The 20,828-nt window shown below is 44.0% G+C and overlaps 1 protein-coding gene and 1 pseudogene across 4 annotated transcripts in view; one reads left to right on the plus strand and one right to left on the minus strand.

Moving 5' to 3' along the window:
* The window catches only part of ATG4D (autophagy related 4D cysteine peptidase), a 23,523-nt gene extending 13,791 nt beyond the window's left edge, over positions 1-9,732 (plus strand). For all 4 annotated transcript variants that reach the window (XM_061582851.1, XM_061582868.1, XM_061582850.1 and 1 more), the window contains 2 exons: positions 8,159-8,278; positions 9,074-9,732. In XM_061582851.1, the coding sequence (XP_061438835.1) occupies positions 8,159-8,278; positions 9,074-9,256 (303 nt within the window). In that variant the 3' untranslated portion in view covers positions 9,257-9,732. The remainder of the gene's footprint in view (positions 1-8,158; positions 8,279-9,073) is intronic.
* Positions 9,394-20,727, minus strand: LOC133376999 (galactosylceramide sulfotransferase-like; annotated as a pseudogene).
* Between the last annotated feature and the right edge of the window lie 101 nt (positions 20,728-20,828).

The raw sequence follows: 20,828 nt of genomic DNA on the forward strand, positions 1-20,828 counted from the left end.
AGCTTGCTATTCAGAATATGATGGGGCACTTTGTTAAAAGCTTTGCTGAAGTCGAGATATATTATGTCCACAGCATTCCCACAGTCTACAAGGGAGGTTACGCGATCAAAAAATGAGATAAGATTAGTTTGGCAGGATTTGTTCTTCATAAATCCATGTTGGCGCCTAGTAATCACTTCATTGCTTTCAAGGTGCTTACAGACTGACCAATTTATAATTGATTCCAGAATTTTTCCAGGGATTAATGTTAGGCTGACTGGTCTGTAGTTCCCCGGTTCCTCCTTCATGCCCTTTTTGAAGATAGGGACAACATTAGCTCTCCTCCAGTCATCCTGCACTTCACCAGTCCTCCATGATTTCGCAAAGATAATAGATAGCGGTTCTGAGAGTTCTTCAGCCAGTTCCTTCAATATGAAGTTTATCGGGCCCTGCCACTTTGAACTCATTCAAAGTTATTAGGTATTCCTTGACCATTTGTCTATCAGTCTCAAGGTCCAATCCTGACCCTTCTATTTCATGTTTCCCAGGAGGGTCATAGGCCCTTTTTTGGGAGAAGACAAAGCCAAAGTAGGAATTGAGCACTTCTGCCTTTTCATTGTCATCTGTTATCATTTTGCCATCCTCATTGAGTAGCTGTGCCACCATTTCTTTTCTCTGTCTTTTACTATGGACGTACCTGAAGAAAGCTTTTTTGTTGCTTTTAGCATCCCTCACTAGCCTCAGATCATTCTCAGCTTTAGCGTTCCTGACACCATCCCGGCAATTCCTTTAGCTTTCCTGACACCATCTCAGCAATTCTGTGATACCTTCCTGTACTCTTCCTTTGTGGCCTGGCCTACTTTGCACTTCCTGTATGTTTCCTTTTTTGTTTTCAGGACATCTCTAAGCTTTTTGTGAAGCCACATTGGCTTCTTCTGCTGTTTCCCCCCTTTTTTCCTTGTTGGAATTGCTTGCCATTGCGCTTTTAGAATTTCCTTTTTTAGAAACTCCCACCCATCTTCGACTCCTTTTCTCATTAGGGTGGCTTGCCATGGAACTGTATTTACAATTGTTCTGAGTTTATTAAAATCAGCTTTCCTGAAGTCCAGGGTCCGCGTATGGCTACTCTCAGCTTTCGTTTCTGTTAAAATCAAGAATTCAAGTATGGTGTGGTCACTTTTCCCCAGAGTTCCCATAACTGCCACTTCATCCACTAAATCATCTCTTGGTTAGAATCAAGTCCAGGATGGCTGATCCTCTGGTTGCTTCCTGCACTTTCTGTAGGAGAAAGTTATCTCCAACACAAGTCAGAAATTTCTTGGAGGGGCCATGTTTGGCAGGATTTGTCTCCCAACAGATATCAGGATAATCCCTTAGATTAGAATCTGGCTTAATTTCGCTACAATCACATGCATGGTCTATTGCTTTCAACTACTGGTGTAAAGTGTCATATGAAAACACCCCCAGTTATTCTTTTTTATGGGAAGACACATATAATTCACACTGGGCAAAATTTTTTAGCTCCCATCTTACAAGCATAGGTCTATCCCCCGAATATTTAACATCTCAAGAACCAAATTCAATAAAACATCTTATTCGAACTCGGCTTAGAGATATAGACTATCAACTTGCAATCTCTGCAGCCTCCTCCACCTGTTCTCCGATTTATTTTGACCTACATTATGATCTGCTGAGTTACTCCCCCTATTTGGATTTTCTCACCATCCCAAAATATCGTACAGTTTATACTAAGGCTAGATTTAATTGTCTAGCCTCGGCTCTACTGGATGGAAGATTTCTGGGGATCCCTTTTGCTAACCGGATTTGCCCATGTAAAGCTGATGCGATTGAAACTCTTTTTCATGTTATTTTCGATTGTGTTCTATATAGAGAGGAACGTAAAAAATTCATTACCCCAATAATAAACAAATTTCCTCATAAATCAGATAACAGGTTCTTACCTTTTTGCTATCTGGCTTTAACAGAGATATTACGTTGTCTGTAGCTAAATTCCTTTTTATTGCTCAACGAATTCGTAGGGGTTGTTCTCCCCCTGATGTTTAGGACATTTGAAGTATTTTATGTTTTATTGTAATATAGACTACAATAGTCTGATGTTTTATCCTTTTGATTCTCCTTGTATCCCTGTTTTAATATATGAAATACTTGTCTTATGTATATGGGTCTATGACCGTAATAAAATGGATTGATTGATAGTTGCTTCCTCCACTTTCTGTAGGAGAAAGTTATCTCCAACACAAGTCAGAAATTTCTTGGAGGGGCCGTGTTTGGCAGAATTTGTCCCCCAACAGATATTGGGGTAATTGAAGTCCCCTGTTACTACTACATCATGTCTCCTTGAAACATTGGCAGTCTGCTTTTCAACAGTTTCATCCTCGTCTTCTTCCTTGATTGGGAGGTTGATAGTAGACTCCAACCACCATGTTCCTTTTATTCCTTGCCCCATTTATTTTAATCGATACTCTCAGTGGAGCTACCAAGCTCATCTTCCTGTATTTCTGTGCAGGGATATATATTTTAACATATAGCGCAACTCCACTTCGCTTTTTATTCCTTCTGTTCTTCTTGAACAAGTTATATCCTTCAATTGCTGTATTCCAGTCATGGGAGTCATCCCACCAAGTTTCAGTTATACCTATCAAGTCGTAATTGTCCTCCTGTATTAAGAGTTCAAGTTCGTCCTGCGTGTTTCCCATGCTCTGCGCATTAGTATACAGACATCAAAGACCATGTGATTTATGGCTTGGCTTCCTTACTACATTTTTCTGAGGGCTGTTACTGGGCCCTGTTAGAGCCAAACTTTTTGGTCCTGCTACTGTGCGTAAGCCTTCATCAGTCGTTACCACCAAGCTTACGTCTCCCTCCCCTTTAGGATTCAGTTTAAAGCCCTCCTGATGAACTTCTCCATGCTGTGGCCAAACACATTCTTCCCAGTCCTTGTGAGATACAACCCATCAGTTGCCAGCAGTCCGTCTTCCAGGAACCATAGCCCATGGTCCCAGAATCCAAATCTCTCACGTCTGCACCACCTTCGTAGCCATTCATTCACATGGAGTATTTTTCTTTCGCTTTCTACTCCTCTTCTAAGTACTGGAAGGATGGATGAAAAAACTATCTGGGCCCCAAAGTCCTTGAATTTCCTTCCCAGAGCTTCAAAGTCTGATGTGATTTCTTCATAGCTCCTTTTGGCAGTGTCATTTGTTCCCACATGGATGAGGAGAAAAGGATACCTGTCGGTGGGCTTGATGAGTGATGGCAACCTTTCCGTTCTGGTAGACAGCATACCTAGAGAGTCCACGGATCTTCTCGGCATACTTGGGTTTCGATCCCACGCAGTAGGGAGTCTCCCACTACTAGTACTCTTCTTGTTGTGGGGCGTGGTTTCATTGTTCCTGTTTGATTGAGCTTCAGCCTCTTGCTCGTTGTTGCATGGGGTCTCCTGTAATTCTTCTCCACAGGCTGTCCTCCAGTCTCCTCCTCAAGTAGTTGAAAGCGGTTCCATAGCTCCACTGGCGAAGGGTGTCTTCTAGTTCTTCTGCTCCTGTCACCCTTTCCCACGGAGTTTCCTCTACTTCGTTATTGCTCTCCAAAGCAGTCTCCTCTTCTGCTACCACATGCTGTTTCTCCTCCACCTCCACATCTCTTTGCTGCTGTTGTTCCAGCATTCTGTCTAAGAACTCTTCATCTTCTGTTATAGTTCTCAGTGTGGCCACCCGCTGTTCCAGGCCTCTCACCTTTTCTTCCAACAGTGCTACGAGCTTGCACTTGTTGCAGGTGTATGCCATGTTGTTCTCAGGCAAGAAAACAAACATGGCACACACCTTGCAGGTCACAACCACTGGAGCATCTGGAGCATAGGCACAAAACAAGCTGTCAGCAACATTGTCCCTTCCCTTGATATGAATCACAGCAAAATCAAAATCTTGCAAGGCCTAACTCAATCTCAACAATTTCTGATTGGAGTTTTTCATCTTAGAAAGCCAACACAAAGGTCTGTAGGTCAGTCTGTAGGTGGAAATGTCGACCCCCACAAGTAAGGGCACAATCTGTGTAAAGCCTAATAGATTGCTAGACATTCCTTCTCAATAGTAGCCAAATCTTTTTTCCATGGTAAAATTTCTTGCTGAGATAAGCAACAGGGTGCAAATCTCCCCCAGCATCATATTGGAGTAAAGCAGCTCCAATGCCAAATTTTGAATAATCAATCTGAACAACAAAACGGGCAGAAAAATCAGGTGCTTTCAAAATTGGATAATTAACAGTTTTTAAAGCATCAAAAGCCTGTTAACACTTGTCAGACCACTGAACTTGATTAGGCTGATGCTTTTTAAAAAGATCAGTTAGGGATGTGGCCACACTACTAAAACGAGGGGGAAACCTTTGATAATACCCAGCCAGGACCCAAAAAGATTGGACTTGCTTCTTGTTGCGAGGCACAGGCTAATTCTGAATAGCCTCAATTTTAGCATCAAGAGGTTTCATGCTTCTACCCCCCACTTGGTGTCCAAAGTAAACCACTTCCCCAAACCTTAAATTGACACTTTTGAACTTTAACTGTCAGTCCAGCATCCTTAAATCTCTAAAACACAGTTTGCAAATGTTTAACATGTGAATCCCAGTCTGAGCTAAAAATGGCAATGTCATCAAGATAAGCACAGGCAAATTCCCCCAACCCATTCAACACAGAGTTAATGAGTCTCATGAAGGAACTAGGCCCATTCCTCGAGCCGAATGGCAAAACTGTGAACTGATACAGTCCCAGATGAGTCAAAAAAGCAGATTTCAAAGCAGCATCGTCATCCAAAGGTACCTGCCAATAACCTTTGGTCAGGTCCAAAGTAGTGATGTACTTCGCAGCTCCTAGACGTTCAGTCAAATGATCCATTCTAGGAAGAAAATAGGGATCCACGTGAGTAATCTGGTTGAGCTTTCTGTAATCAACACAAAAACAAACCTCATTAGCTTCTTTCTTAGCCACCAACACAATAGGGGAAGACCAGAGACTGGTTGACGGCTTGATGACCCAACTCCAAGCTCCAGCATAGCTTGGATCTCTCTTTCCACCACCTCTGCATGCGGTCCAGTAACATGATAAGGCTGAGACTGGATAGGTGGATGGTCCCCAGTGATAACAGAATGAGTGGCTAAATGAGTCCTGCCAGGCCTACTGGAAAACAAGGCCTGGAACTCTGTCAAAGCAGTTAAGTACACTGCTCATGTGACAGGCAGGAAGGCCTCAGAGATTCCCCCTTCCTGATGACTTTCAGCTACTAAGTCCACAAAATCCTCTGCATTCTCTTTCACGGTAGTGCAGGACAAAACCAAATTCTTCCTGGACCAATACTTCTTTATCATGTTAATATGATACACTCTGGGCTTCTTGTTAGAGTTAGGATAGGCCAACAAATAGTTTGTCATTTATTTGGGCCTTGACCAGAAGTGGACCCTCCCAGGCCACAGATAACTTATGGGGCGGCAGGGCTTTTAGAACCAGAACCTCCATTCTCGCAGCAAACTGCCTAACCTTAGCATAAGAGTCATACAAGGCCTTTTGTTGCTGTTGCGCCTCTCCCAAATTCTCATGGGCTGCTTCCAACACATCCCTCAGAATGTTCTGTAGATTCTGCAGATAAGTAACAACTGGAACGGGTAGATTCCATTTCCCCCTCCCATTCAGTCTTTAGCAATGACAAAGGTCCAACCAGGTCCCTCCCAAAACCCAGTGGGTTTGGATGTAGCCCAAACTGGTTTGAACTGAGTCTCTATACGCGACCATGAGGAAAGGAAAGGCTACGTCCCAGTTAGCTGGATGTTTCAACACACAGGCTTTCAGCATTCTATCGATAGTCAAATTCAGTCTCTTACACAGTCCATTTGTCTGGTGACAAGCAGCAACAGATGTAAGATGTTCAATGCCAGCAATCTCCCATAGCTTCTGGGTCAGTTTGGTCACAAAACCAGGGCCTTGATCTGAGAGAATAGTCCTAGGGTAACCCCAGTGAGAGAACAGTTCCAACAAAGCCTTGGCAATGCTTGTGGCAGTAATACTAGACAAAGGAACCGCTTCTGCAAAGCGAGTGGCGTAGTCCACACAAGTCAGGATAAAGTGTTTCCAGGACTGTGTTGAAGAAAAAGGACCCAAAATGTCCACTGTCACCTTAGAGAATGGTTCTGCCACAATCTAAGAAAATTGCAAAGGGGTTTTTGGATGATCTCTTGGGTAACCCACCATCTGGCGTACATCACAAGTCTGGCAATAATATTTTACTGACTTAGATACCATAGGCCAGTAAAAACATCTTGTAACTTTGGACAAGGTGCACTTGATTCCGTGATGACCCACAGTAATGACATCATGCTCCAATCATGATAAGCCCTTGGGACGACTAGCTGTTTCATAGGCTCCCAATCCATGGAACTCCCTTGCGGAACAAATTCCTGATATAAAAGTCTATTGTCCCAGTAAAACCTCAGCCTCACTGTCTTTGATAAGGAGATCCAGAAGAGCCTGTTAAATGCGTGGGTAACAGCAGAGTCAAGCCGGAGCTCTTCCACTCCCCCCACCCAGTCCTCAGTGCCCACATCTCCCCCTCCTTCTGTTAAAGCAACACATTCTTCGCATCAGTTGGCGGGCTTGTAGCTGAAGCATTACATTCTTGGAACATAGCACCATCTAGCAGCAAATCTTCATTACTGCACTCTTGTTCAATTTTAAAGGCTTGGCTCCTTGTAACTATATTAATTTGAGGATCTTTTGAATTATGAAGATAACTAAGATATCCAAGATCATTTCCAGTAAGAATATTCCAGAATTGATTGGAAGAAGGATGCAAAATCACTGTATGCCTTCCAGTCCAACCTTTATAAGAAATAAGTACTTCAGCTACCCGTACATTCAAAGCTTTCTGTTCATAAGGAGTGACTAAGAAACTGCAAAGTCATTGCTCTCACACAGAGGCCTCACTCATTGAAGTGTGACCAAGGAAAGAGACCAAGAAAGCAAATAACTAGTTCTCAGTTAGACGCTGTTGAGATAAGAACATAAGAAGAGCCTGCTGGATCAGGCCAGTGGCCCATCTAGTCCAGCATCTTGTTCTCTTACTACTTGGGGGTAGCTATTTCAGTCCCGCACCCAACACAGAGAGGGGACATACCTCCTCCCCAGAAATACATCATACTAACTCCAGAATAGATTTTTATCTCTTGTATAAATATAATTAACCAAATATATAGGAGAATGGGATTGAAAGATGCTTTCTTTATTTTTATTCTTTTAGTATGGGGAAAAATAGAAAGATCTTCATTTAAGAAATTGTATTAATATGAAAACAGGGAGAAAAGAGATTACATTTAAAGCAAATAAAAATTGTTGGTTTTATAAGTTGTTGGTGTTAGAGTTAAGTGCCTTTTTAAAGCCACACTATACTATTGAGAGCTATTAAATATGGGTCTGTGTGAATGTTGAGGGTTTTGTATTGTATTTGGCTAATTTGTGTGTATGGTTAAGATTTGATTTTGTAATGTATAAAATGTATTTTGAGATGTTAATAAAAACAAATCAATATGCTGTGGTGCCCTGTCTGAAAACATCTTTTTTTTTAGAACTAGAAGAGTAAAGGCTCTAGCTTACTGTTTCTATATTGTCTAGATTCAATTTCACCACAATTTCTGTTGTGTGGGAGAAGTCCCACCTTTGTCAAGACTCTTATGTGATCTTGACCACACCACGTGTCTTGCCCTCTCAGCAAAGGTGAGAAAAGCCTTTGCAAAGGAGAGGTGCAGTTGAAAGGAGAGATGGACATTCTAAGGCATGTGAAGCCTAGTCATACCTGTCCTTAAGCATTGTTGAGCCTAACTGATCCCAGACTTCATGAAGGGGGGAGCAAAGTGGGGCAGCACACTGGTAGTCTAGTCCCACATGGCTCAGATGCATGGCTTGCATCCATCAGGAGCCATGCATTCAGTATGGTGGACCCAATTCTGTGGAACTTCAAGCACTTGATGAAGACATTTTTGTTTTATATCAGCAGGCATTTTAAATAAGCTTTTCTGATTTTAGGGCTAATTTTAACTGGTATTTTGTATTTTTTTTTAATATTAAATAGCCTTGATGTGAGACAGATCTGTTATCACCCTTTGCTGTGTTCTCTTTTTCCAGTCCTTCCACTGTAACTCACCCCGGAAAACAGCCTTCAGCAAGGTGGATCCCAGCTGCACTATTGGCTTCTATGTCAGTCACAGGAGAGAGTTTGAGGGACTGTGCTTGGAATTGACTCAGGTGAGAGATTGTTTGGTTTTGAGGCAGCTCCATGGGCTGTCCTTTGCAGGGCTGTGGAGTCGGTACGCCAGACCTTCGTCTCTGACTCATCCCTGGGGCTGATGGGAGTTGTAGTTTAAAAAGTAACTTTTCCAAGCTCTGGATTCACATGGTGATGACGAAATGCCTTGTGCTACTATTTTACTACAGTAAATTTGTTATTACTAGTTAATATACATTTACCATTTATGAAGGAGTCAGAGTCGGTACATTTCTTCCGACTCCGACTCCACCCAAAATTGCTCCTGACTCTGACTCCACGACTCCGACTCCACAGCCCTGGTCCTTTGCCAAGGGAGCAAATTTTGAATCAGTGTGTGGATTGGACAAAACTCTGCACTGCTAGGGTTTGCTGGGAGGGGGGTTGTGTTTGTAGAATTCTAAATTCTGCAAATGTTGACGGTGAAGATTTGGGAAAGGAGGACCAAGCTCTGGTTGAGGTGATTGTAAAGGCAATGATGAAGTATATAGGAAAAGTCCCTGTTCACTGGCATTGTGGGTTTTTTTACAGGTAACTTGAAAGCTGATAGTGAATTATGCTATTTACCCCCCTCCCCCCGCAGAAGTCCTGCCATGAACAGTAGCATCCCTGTAATTCTTCTCTGTACTTAGGAATGTGCCTCTCCCTGACTGCCGTGAAACGGTGACACAACCAACTGTATCTTTTTGTACCAGCATAAAGATCTGATCAAATGGACTGTGTGCTAAGTGATCTGATTGTGCAAATTATCCTTTTTTTTTTTTTGTCTATTGCAGGTCCTGAACTCTGCTGCCGCCAAAGAGAAATATCCCATGTTCTCAGTTGTGGAGGGCTGCACTCAGGACTATGGCTTGGAAGAGCTCTGTTCCCATCTCTCCCAGCAAACAGTGCAAGGCCAGCATCCTGGCAAGCGGGGCAGGGCAAAAAAGTCCACCACAGAGGAATTTGTTGTCTTATGATTGCAGGGTTGCCGATTCCAACACTCCTGACTTACTTATTTTTATTTATATGGAGGCCTACGGTTCTTTTGGTTCAGGAAAGAGGGTCCCTGTGTCACACCTGCAGTGACTGTCTTCTGCTGCTCTAGCCTGTTGCATCAGAGCTCCTCATGCAAGAGGCTATAACTGAACTGTCCTGGGGACTCCTCATCCTTAGTCTGCTGCTAGAAGAAAGTCATGACACTGGAATAAGTCCATGAACATGGGCAAATGATATTGAGCACTAAAACAGCCATACACGGCAAGAGCCAAGGCAGCTCACAAGTGAGGGGAAGAAAACCGTTGACAAAGGTGCTGCTTTTCTTAACTCAGGTTTGTTTGTGATCAGCCAAGTGTGCTGTGTGGATGACTGTGTTGGCAACCCAGACTTTTCCCCTTCAGAGGCAATGCAACACTCCTTCAGATTTGTTTCATTTAATAAAAGCTCCAAAGAGGTATAGTCTTACTGTGTAGCTGCCTGGGGCCTTTTCATAAAAACATTCAGCTGAGAGGGTCCTACTACTAATCAGGACCTCATTTACAAACAAAAAACCTTGCTGGTTCAGACCAAAGGGCATCTAGGCCAGCATCTTGTTCTTGTAGTGGCCAACTAGGTGCCTATGGGAAGCCTGCAAACAGCACCCCCTCCCTTAAAAAGCCAACCTACGGAAGACCATGGCCAAGGCAGAAATGCCTACAAAGCAGCTTATGAGCCATACCACGTATGAAAGAAAAAAGTTCTGTGGTTACTCATCCCCATTTTAGGGTGGTTACAGTTTGTGGTTAAAGCCTACCAGGCAAAAATGCCTGCCCCTCTATGCTACTTGCTGTACTCTGAACTGCCATTCATGGAAGTGGAGCCCTTACCAGGAAACTTTGCCCATCTTCCTGAATACACTTGATTGTCCTTGGAAAATCCCGCAGGTTGGCAAACCAATCCCTTTGGAGTTGTCATAATGATCCTTTCCTTTTCAAACTAGGCTTGGGAAGGCAAAGAGATGAAGGAAACTGCCACAACTGAGCTAGCTAAACACAGTACATCACAGACTGGAATGTGGGTGAGCCATTATGTAGACTGGGTGACTTTCATTATTCTCTTCTTAAATGTTGGAACAAGTATGGGGAACCTTTGGCCTTCCAGAGGTTGCTAACTACAAGTGCCATCATTCCTGGCCATTGCTTGATGGGAGTTATTATTCAGCAACCTCTGAAGGGCCACAGGTTCCCCACCCCTGCCTTAGAGCTTCAGATTTTTCTAGTTAACCTGTGTTGATGAACAAGATAACCTTTCCTAGTGCTTACTAGAGAATCTAAGTTAAAGCGTTCTTAGCTAGAGATGGCAGATGGCTATGTCAGTGTGCCTCATATGCTGCTTTAAATACAATTTGTACAGCTGTTGTTGGACTCCCGACTCCCTCTTACTCTAGGCAGCATGTGGGGGGGAGTCCAACAATGTCTGGAGGGACACTATCCCCCCCTTATAAGAGTTACATTGTTTCTAGTATGGGGGATGTTGTAAGAGTGAGTGGAAGGATGTGGGGTCTAACTTAATCTCAACCATGAATTTGCTAATTACCCTTAAGCAACTTCAGTCCCTTCCCCCACCCATACATCAGCCCCCCATTGTAGATATGATTTATAAAATGGGAATGGTGTGTTAACTCTTGACATTTGCTACATCACTGCAAACTTCTACTGACTGAAAACAACACTAACCAGGTACTGTATTTTGTTCCTGAACCTACAGCAAATTTAGCCTCGGCATTTTCTTTATTTTTAACAAGTCTTTATTTTATTAAGCATTTAACTTCTGCCTATTTATACATATATATTGTGAATAGTGTTTTATTGAGATTTCTAGTAAATGTAACAACAAACAAGTAAAACAACAATTAAAGTACAATAAACATGTCATTCTATATAAAATACAAAAAGAGTACATTCAGCAGCAAAAGCTTTATATGTAAAATAGAAAGAATACCAGAAAGCAGAATAATAGAATTAAAAAGCAGGGTACACATCCCACCAAAAGGAAGTTAATGATGAGGGTGGCCTCGCTTCTGCCCCATCTTAGATAGCTTAACATAAAATGGGATTTAAAAAAAGGGATACACTGGAGTAAATTTATTGGAGGATGTCTTCCCCCCCCCCAGCTTAATTTTTCATCTAGTGCAAGTTGCCAAAGTCTGGTAAACCATTTTTTTATTGATAAATGTTCTGACCATTGCTAATTTTTGGCAATTTCAAGCCTTACTGCAAGTAGGAATCTGGACAGGAGAGACATCTGAGTTTTAGGAACAATGGAACCCCCTTTAAAGAAAAGAAGTGGCAAGGCCGTATCTGGGATAGTTGTAGCTTTAAGAACTTTACTAGCAATTTGAAAAATCACTCCAGAATTGTCGCACTTTATTACAATCCCACCATAAATGTAAGAAAGAGCTTAGCCTCTGCATTTTCACAAATCTCACTCCACATATGGGAGCTAGAAAATTGGCCACATCCACATACACAGAAGAAAGGTGACTGGTAGTTCAAGAATTTTATTTCCATACAAACTGCTGCTTTGCATGTAGCAAGGGATTTCTACCACTAGCTTCAAGTAGGGATAGAAACTTAACAGGACAATTCCTACGGGACGCTACCTTCTGCATGAAACCTTCCCCCACAGCAGGGATGGGGGTGGAAGGATACCATGCTTGATAGTAGCAAACATGACTCGAAACTAGAACAAACAATGATGCTTTCCTTGTCTTTCATTCAGGGTATGCTGTCAAACGGTAACCGAAGCAGTTTTCATCCCAAATGCTGGCAGGGCCCTAGACTGAAATGGAGTATGTTAATTGGTTTTATTTGGGATAATCTTTCACATTCTTTTGCCAACAAATAAATGGGTAAGTTGGCTGAGCACAAGTGGTGGAGGTGTCTAGAAGAGAGCAGGATTGAGCTCACGTAAACCGCCTAGAGAGCTTTGGCTATGGGGCGGTATATAAATGTAATAAATAAATAAACAAATGATCCCCCAATGTAATAGCCAGGAATGCCACTATGTCCTTTCCCTGTTGTCTGTAATAAAGGTAAGCATGGTACTGCAGTTCCAGTAAGACCATCTGAAAGCAGCCACTGTACTGAGCATAAGTAAGGTTCTCCTTGAGGATGTAGCCCAGAATGGTGGTACTACCTGTCTGCCAAGGTTGTAGCTCATCAGCCATTTCCTCCGATCCCACAGGCTTCCCTGCCAGGCATCTGGCCCCAGTCTCCCTCAGCAGAGCTCAGACAGCATCTAACTCTTCATGCGCCTGTAGCCATAATGTTCAACCTTATGCTGCGCCAGCCCCTTAGGCAGAACCTCCCCATCTTTGTGATGGACATTTAGCCTGACATACACCAGTTCTTCCATGTCTAGCCCTAACCGATCCCATGCCAGGAGCAGTGACTCATCAAAATACTCTGCAATCACCACCAGCTGAAAAGTCTGATTAAGCCCTTCCAGCTCCCTGACCCATTGGCTGCTCAGGGGCTTCGTGGCTTGCATTCAGGGCCAGATCAAACACCACGGGGTTTTTGGCCAGCCCACTGCCTACATCCTTAGCATCATAGCACTGAGTTGACCCTTCGAGGAAAGCAGCGGCCTGGAGTGGTTGGCCAGTGCCTGAAACCAGCCACCACGTTGTGGTAGTAGTGGAAGACAGATTGAAAAGTCTGCACTGGGTGATGCAAAATGGTGATGAAGATGCTGTGTGAGGGCATGGTGGCCCGTATTTCTCCAACAGCCAGCCTCTGTGGCTACAGAGCAGGTTGAAATGAGCAGCCGCAGCTGGGAGCGCCTCCACAAAGACCCTGGATAAGCAAGCTGGGTAAGCAAACTGGTAGGAGTAGAGTGGGAAGACCACACTCAGGTTGCGCCGCTCACCAGCCCGGAAGAGGATGTTTTGCACTGTACTACTGCCTGTTTTGTGGGTCTTCAGAAAGACAACATTGAGGCCTCCCTACTCTTCCAAGGGCATATTTCCTAGCTCATGCCAAGCCGGTGGGAGTGCTCTTCCTTTGCAGGCTCAATAGCTCATCCCCAGGGCTGATCCACCGTACTTCTCTGCAAGAGGCCACAAAAGCAGTTACTTTGCACAGCTTGGGGTGGTGGAACTTATTGTGGAGAATACTTTGTAATCATTTGTGTAATCACTTCAAAGATATACATCGGATCAGTGCCTGGGAGGCTGCTTGTGAGGCAGCAAAGCACACTTACTAAGGGACAATTTCATACCAGCTTAATCAGTGATGCCTGAATGTCCAAGTGCATTTTTATACATATTAGAGATGCCAGGGTCATGATGGGGTTAGAGAGAAAATAGTTTAGGCTTCTAGACAATTAACATCATGTGTGAAAGATCTGCTAGTTTGTGGGAAATGCCTGAGTAAGAGGCTGTGCTAAAAGTTCACAAACTAATCCCTAGTATGCATCATGGGCCTTTGATTCCCCACCCCCCCACGCAATTACAACTTTGTAATATCTTATTGGGAAAGATCCTGTTCTGCTTCATTTCTATTCTGACACCCAAAACATGCAAATAGTAAAACAACAAATGCAGTCAGTCACTTTTTATTTGTTGAGAAAAAAGCAGTATGCAAAAAAAAAAAAAAAGTTCACCACACACACTTTTGGTTTGTCTTTTTCCACATATAAAACTTGAAGCAGGTTGTAGCCTTTCCATCCAGGGCTTCCCACTGAGAGGCAGATAATTTAAAGGTTTTTAGCCTATCAAAGTGTTCAAAATCTATAATCAACTACAGAGCTTCTGTTAGCACATTTTACTAGATTATCTATTCCAGCATGATATAGGAAAATATAAATTCTGTACAGAGTAATGGCTGGCTCACACATACCTAACATATCTACTCACTTTACAAGTTCTACTCCAGAGTCAAATCCCTCTTCCCACCTCGTGTTTCCCTTTTAATAGAAAATATAAATTAAACTTTTGATAAACTAGAATACAATATTTTTCTAGCAACAATAACATCAGTTGCCCATACTTCCCTCTTGCGGTCAGAAAGGTACACATAAGTTGCTGCTAGCAGAATAAGCAAATATTATACAGCCACAAGAATATACTATAGTCAGCATGGATTCTTTGCATTCCACAATGTTAAATTGAAAATACCCCCCATACCATTCTGATGCTTCCCATGAGCTCATTTCAAAACAAACCCTTGCAAAACTTATAGTCCTTAACTCAGAAAGGCTTGCTTAACAACCCTCTACATTTTCATGGTGATACACAAAACAGAGAGAAAAAAACCCAGACATTTTGGATTTTTTTGTTCTCATAACCTGTTGAAATTTATTAAAATTCAGCCATGTTCAAAGAGTACCTGTAATCCTGTTACTGACCTTGCCCCATACTCTTCTGCAGTTTAAACGTTTAAAAAATGCCTGGCTGATTCTTAATTAATTTAAGAAATTTAGCATTGAAGTCTATTATAACGTCTGGCATGGTCAGTAAGAACCAACTGTCAGTATTCTAAAAGCCAGACCCACAGCTGTTTCGCTTGGCTAATCTGGTGGCCACACCCATGCCTGATATTTGCTCTATTTTAAACCATCATAGCTTCTCTCAAAGAATCCTGGAAAGTGTAGTTTGTGAAGGGTGCTGAGAGTTGTTAGAAGACTCTTATTCCCCTGAGAGAGCTCTATTTATTTATTTATTTTATTTTTTAAATTTCTAGACCGCCCTATAGCAGAAAGCTCTCAGGGCGGTGTACAACAAATAAAATCACAATTAAAATATGAGCAAGTGTGGAAAAATATATATATATATAGTACAATTATAAAACATTAATAAAATTGCCATTGAGATTTATAAATTAAGATCATATTAAGTTTAGAATGTTAAATTAAAATATTTAAAAATTTACAAAATTTAAAAAGCCTGGGCGAAAAGGTAAGTTTTTACCTGGCGCCGAAAAGATAACAGAGAAGGTGCCAGGTGTATCTCGTCTGGGAGGGCATTCCATAGTTCGGGGGCCACCACCGAGAAGGCCCTAGATCTAGTTGTTGATCTCCGGGCCTCTTTATGGGTTGGGACCCGGAGAAGGGCCTTCGACGTCGAGCGTAGTGAACGGGTAGGTACATAGCGAGAGAGGCGCTCCATCAGGTATTGCGGTCCGATGCCGTTTAGGGCTTTATAGGTAAGAACCAACACTTTGAATCTGGCCCGGAAACATATTGGTAGCCAGTGCAGCTGCGCCAGGACAGGTGTTATATGGTCAAATTTCTTTGTCCCAGTGAGAACTCTGGCCGCAGCATTTTGCACTAGCTGAAGTTTCCGAACCGTCTTCATAGGTAGCCCCACGTAGAGTGCATTACAGTAGTCCAATCTAGAGGTTACCATAGCATGGATAACTGAGGCAAGATGCTCCTTGCTCAGATAGGGTCGTAGTTGGGCTACCAGCCGGAGCTGGTAGAATGCATTCCGTGCCACCGAGGCTACCTGAGCCTCAAGTGACAGGAGCGGATCTAATAAGACCCCCAAACTACGTACCTGTTCCTTTAGGGGGAGTGTAACCCCATCTAGGACAGGTCGAACGTCAACCATCTAGTGGCCAAAGTCAGTCCCTCTTCTGTGGATTGTAGCTCTGTGAGGGGAATAGGGCATCTCCTAGCAACTCTCAGCACCCTTCACTAACTACACTTCCCAGGATTCTTTGGGAGAAGCCATGACTGTCTAAAGTGAAATAAAGGTCTAGTGTGGGTGTGGCCAGGGACAGTTTAGTTTAAATCATACTCAGAGGCACACGTTACCAAATTCTTCCAAGCTACACAGGAAGTGGATGGGACTGTGAAAGACCAACCCAAATTGTGTTTGCATTTTGACAAATTTGTAGGGCAGTCCAATATCTCAGAGAGGTCAGGTCTCCTGCTCTGCTGGTGCATTCACTATAGCTGCCCAATTTCCCTGCTTTTTGAAATACCTGTTGGCAATAGGTGCATTCTTAAACCGCAAGTTTTTTTGCCTATTAGTGAATCTTCTTTCTAGCTTTAAGATAGCCCAGTTAATACTGCCAGCCAGACCATAGGCCCTTCTCTTTTGCCCACCCAGTCAAAGTTCAGGCACAGACCTCTGCTTTCAGGCCAATGGTGATATTTCTGAGTGTGCCTGGCATCATCAACTTTAGTGTAAATTACTTAAGGGATCACCAATGGATATTTACTCCCACACTGAGATTGGTATCACTTTTCCTATACTAAGAGATTAGTGATGTATGGGGCCTTCTCATGGGTTCAAAGTGGTGAATGCAAGCAACAAAGAGTTTGGAAGCCCTCCTCTACACATGATGTAGATGGTGGTGCAAACCCACACATATGTGTTTCAGAATAGCCAGCTAGCTAATGCACTAGTGCACTAGTTCAGTGGTCCCCAACCTGTGGGGTTGAGAAGTCATCTCTGGGTGGGTCAACAATCAAGAGAACTTTTTAAATTATTATTATTTCAAAAGGCTTCAAGCCAACTGAAAAACTGAGCAGGTGCAAGCAAGCTTCATTCCCGGCTCCTCACTTGACCCCCGGTCAGCAGCTGGTGATTGCTCTTCCTGGGTCCCAGCTCCTTAACCCCCTGTGGAGAAGGGTAGCCCCGGCCTTTGCACGCTGCGTGAACTGGCGGTGGCAGCTGCACCACCAAGAGAATGCAGGCATGGCAGGAACATGTACTCCGTGGCAAAGGTGTGAGTAGGAGCGGGGGGGGGGGCGTTGGCCTCCTCACAATCCCTTCGCACCAGACTCCAGCAATGCACAAGAGGCACGCCGCCGCCGCAGCAGCACACTTCCCTCTCCCCGTGCATTTTCCTGAAACCCCACACAGGCTGTTACCAGAACAAGCTGCAGGGGGTGATGACGGGGGTGTGTAAGGGAGACGGAAGGAGGGGAGCCTCAGAAAGAGCGAGACAGAAGCTGCCGTGGCTGAAGAGGGTCCCACCCTCGGGCTCGCCCTCTGCTCCTTTCCCCCCTCCTTTGAGTGTAAGGGGACAGGCGGAGGAGTAAGGGGAAGGAAAGGAGTGAGACCACGTGCGTTTGTTTTGGGATCTCGTTGCCGTTGCTACCACAGGTCATTCGGAGGAGGGAGGGAGAGAGAAGAAAATGCCTAGACCAGACATACAGCCCACTTTACTCCACCCCCCCTCTGCCCCCTCATCCCAAGGGGCGGTTCCTCTTCACTCTTTCCCATGCCCCGCCTCTTCCTATTTGCTGCCTTCTTTTGACCCACCAAACCGCCCCCCCACAGCTTAGCGCGTCTTTCCTCCCCCTAACTTTGCCCTCCTCCCTTTGCATTAACTTTTTTCTTTTCTCTCCCCATTTGCACTTGCCTGCCTCAGGCCCAGCCCCCAAGTTTGCTCCTATTTAGATTTTGCCTATGGGCTTGCATGAACCACATGTTTAACTTTATTATATATGTATTGGGCTTTAATTTCCTGGCAGGTGGATTTCTCTCTCTCCTGCCTCCATTTCTCTGCCTGCCTGCAAATAGTGGTGCTGGCCAGAGTTGCGGCAGCAATTAGCATGTTCAAATAGGGAGGAGCTTTAATTTTGTCCTTTGATAGGTAACTCACCTGAGACCTCTCAAGGGCCCTTCACTCTCATGCTGCCTTCCTAGATCACTTTGTCCTGTTGGTTTCAGGTGAAGACAGGTTTTCCCACAACAGCCATATCTGTTCTCTTATAAGGGGCCGTCAGTCAGGGGCAATTTTATTTCTAATTGCTCCATTTTGTTGGATCCCGTATGACTAAACACACCTATCACTTATGTCATAGAGAGCACATAGTAAGCTGGAAACACTTTGCTCTTTAATGGCACCTTTATATCGTTTGTATATGTTAAATAACAAATCTAACTTCTTGGTTAAGGAAAACTAAGGCAGAAGGGTTACGTGGGTATGGGAAGCCTGTGGGCCTTCCAAATATTGCTGGACAACTCCCAGCATCCCTGCCCCTTGGCCATGCTGGCTGGGGCCAATGGCAGTTAGAGTCCAACAATACCTTGAAGACCACCTGTTTCCCACCACTGATCTACTAGGTGGCTACAAGCTGGGCAAATCAGGAAGTAACTTTACATGAAGAAATTGCTCCTGGCAGCAAGCTTTTACTGTTCTCCTCCGTAGGCAGAAATTTTAAGTCCAGGGATAGATATGGAGCTAAATACACACAACCCCAAATAGTTTTCTAGTAACTTCTGAGGTATGGGGAATGAACAAAACAATGTCTCTAAAGAATGTATTTACTTTTATCTGGAAGCTGCCTTGAGTTCCAGTCTGGAAAAAGGGCAGGGTATAAATAAAGATAATAATAATAGGGGCTCAGAGGGGAAGCTACCTGTGATCCCTGAACTTCCAATATTGCCTCATGTGGTTCTATCCAGGCACAGAGAAAGCAGCACAGACAGCACAAGACTTGTCACACTCATTATGGTAGCTGCCAGCCACACCTTTCTTTCACTATTTTGGGACTTTTTGAATAGGAACAATATTGCTCAAGGAAGATGTGAGTGAAGGATAGCATAGAAATACTGGATACCTTGGCTATGCCCCCTAAGAAGAGCATTTTACGTCCCTATGGGCCCAACAACCCTCTGCTTTCCACATGCACCAGAAATAGACTATCTGGACACTTAAAAAGAATGAAAAGGTACAGAGTACCAGATCCTGCACAGCAAGCCTGTAACTAAGCCAGCATATAAAAAATTAAACCAACAAACCCAAAACTGAAAGGCAGCTTTGCAAAGTGGCCAGCTACAAAGGGTGAGACCTCAATACAGAAACCAAGTTCTATCTAGGTCTTAATTTCTAACCCAAGATGGAAGATGTTCCTTGTAGGCTGGTAACTCTTCCCTCTGGGCCCAGATTCAAGGGCATTGCCTGCAGTTATTCTAGAGAGAGGCTGGCTCTCTGCACCTGCTCAAAGACACCTCTCTCTTACATTGGCTATGCACCCGGCTTTCTGAAATCAAGTTGAGTAGTGGCCTTATAAAGTTGGGATCACCCTGGTACTAAGACAAGGTTCTCTCTGCAAAGCTTCTCCCCCAGTCAATACTCACTGTTTGCCCAGCTGTCTGAGCAGCAGCAGCAAAAGTAGTAAGATGGCACCCAGGAGCAAGGAGCGGTGCTTCCAGATAGCAGCTGAAGGGCAGAAGCAATTCATCTTCAGAGCAGCAGTTAGCTGGGGCAACACCTGCTTTGGAACGTGGGAGCCTGAGGTAGATGCTCCCCCCCCGCCACAGCTCAGTTCCTAAGTCAAGCTTTTCACTGGGTGGCACTTTGGCAGTGGATGTCTTACCTCATCTCACCTCCCTAACGCAGCTCAGAACTTCCAGACTATTATGAGATACAGTAGCCAAACAAGCAGATGGAAGATCTGAAGCACCAGTCTCATGGCCTCAAGAGAGCAGCTGTTGGACACAAGGGACTGAGGCTTTTCAAGCAGGGGAACCAAAATGCAGAGGAAAAGACACTGGTCTGACCCTCTTTCATAAGCAGCTATGGTATTCTACTGTTTGCCTGACTTGTAATAAGCAGTACCCAAAACCTATTCACTAAATCCATCAGTTTGTCCCAAAGTTTTGGATAAAATGCAGAGTGAATTGCAAGGGGGAAACAGCAGCAGGATGGCAAAGAAGTCTTTGCAGGTGGGAAAGGTTACAAGTGACAGTATCTGGAAGGCACATAGGGCAGTTCCAGGAACAAGACTCCACTCCTAGAGAGATGGGTCCAGCAAGTCATCCTGCAGGTCTGCAAGAGTTAGAAATTACTGTAGTGGTGAGATTCTCTAAACCAGGGGCAGGGAACATGTGGCCCTCCAGATGTCGCTGAACTCAGCTCCCATCAACCCTAGCCAGCATGACCAACTACCTGGGAGGATGGGAGATGTTATTCTAAACACTTTTCAGAAGCTGATCAGTCATTCACTCTACACATTTCCAACTGCACAGATGTTACAAAGACTAGTGGCCTAACACATAGCTTAAGAATGTGGTCAGGAGAAAGAAATGGAAGGCAGACCTCTGATATCATATGCTGCCCATGGAATTGCAAGAAGCAAAGAGGTCCATGTTTAGGTAACACTGGTACCATCTACATGGCATGTCCTTCCCTGCACTCTACACTGGCCTTCCACTGTGGAGATGGGCACACTTTAGATCACAAAGCAATACACCCACTTCAGGATTACAGATCCAAAGGCAATTTTTAATGCCAGCATCAAGCTACCTTAACAAGTTCCCTCAAGGTCACAACGCTAAAGAAGCCAGCAGGATAGGCCTGCCTCCTATTATCTGTTAGGAAATGGGTGGGGATCTCTCACCTCCTGCAATTTCATGCAGTCCAGGTAACAAGAGGTTGAACAGAATTTGGATTGCACCCTTTCTTTTGCAGCTGTGTGTGTGTGCAAATGCACAGGCAAATGCTCCAGTGTCTAGAAGTGCAGGGCAGAGGATCTAACTCTCCCCTCGCCCACTTCCTTCACAAAGCCAACCTATATGCATCTTATTTTGAGCACAGCCTCTTTGAACGA

The sequence above is a fragment of the Rhineura floridana genome, chromosome 1 (genome assembly GCF_030035675.1).
Source record: "Rhineura floridana isolate rRhiFlo1 chromosome 1, rRhiFlo1.hap2, whole genome shotgun sequence".
Lineage (NCBI taxonomy): Eukaryota > Metazoa > Chordata > Lepidosauria > Squamata > Rhineuridae > Rhineura > Rhineura floridana.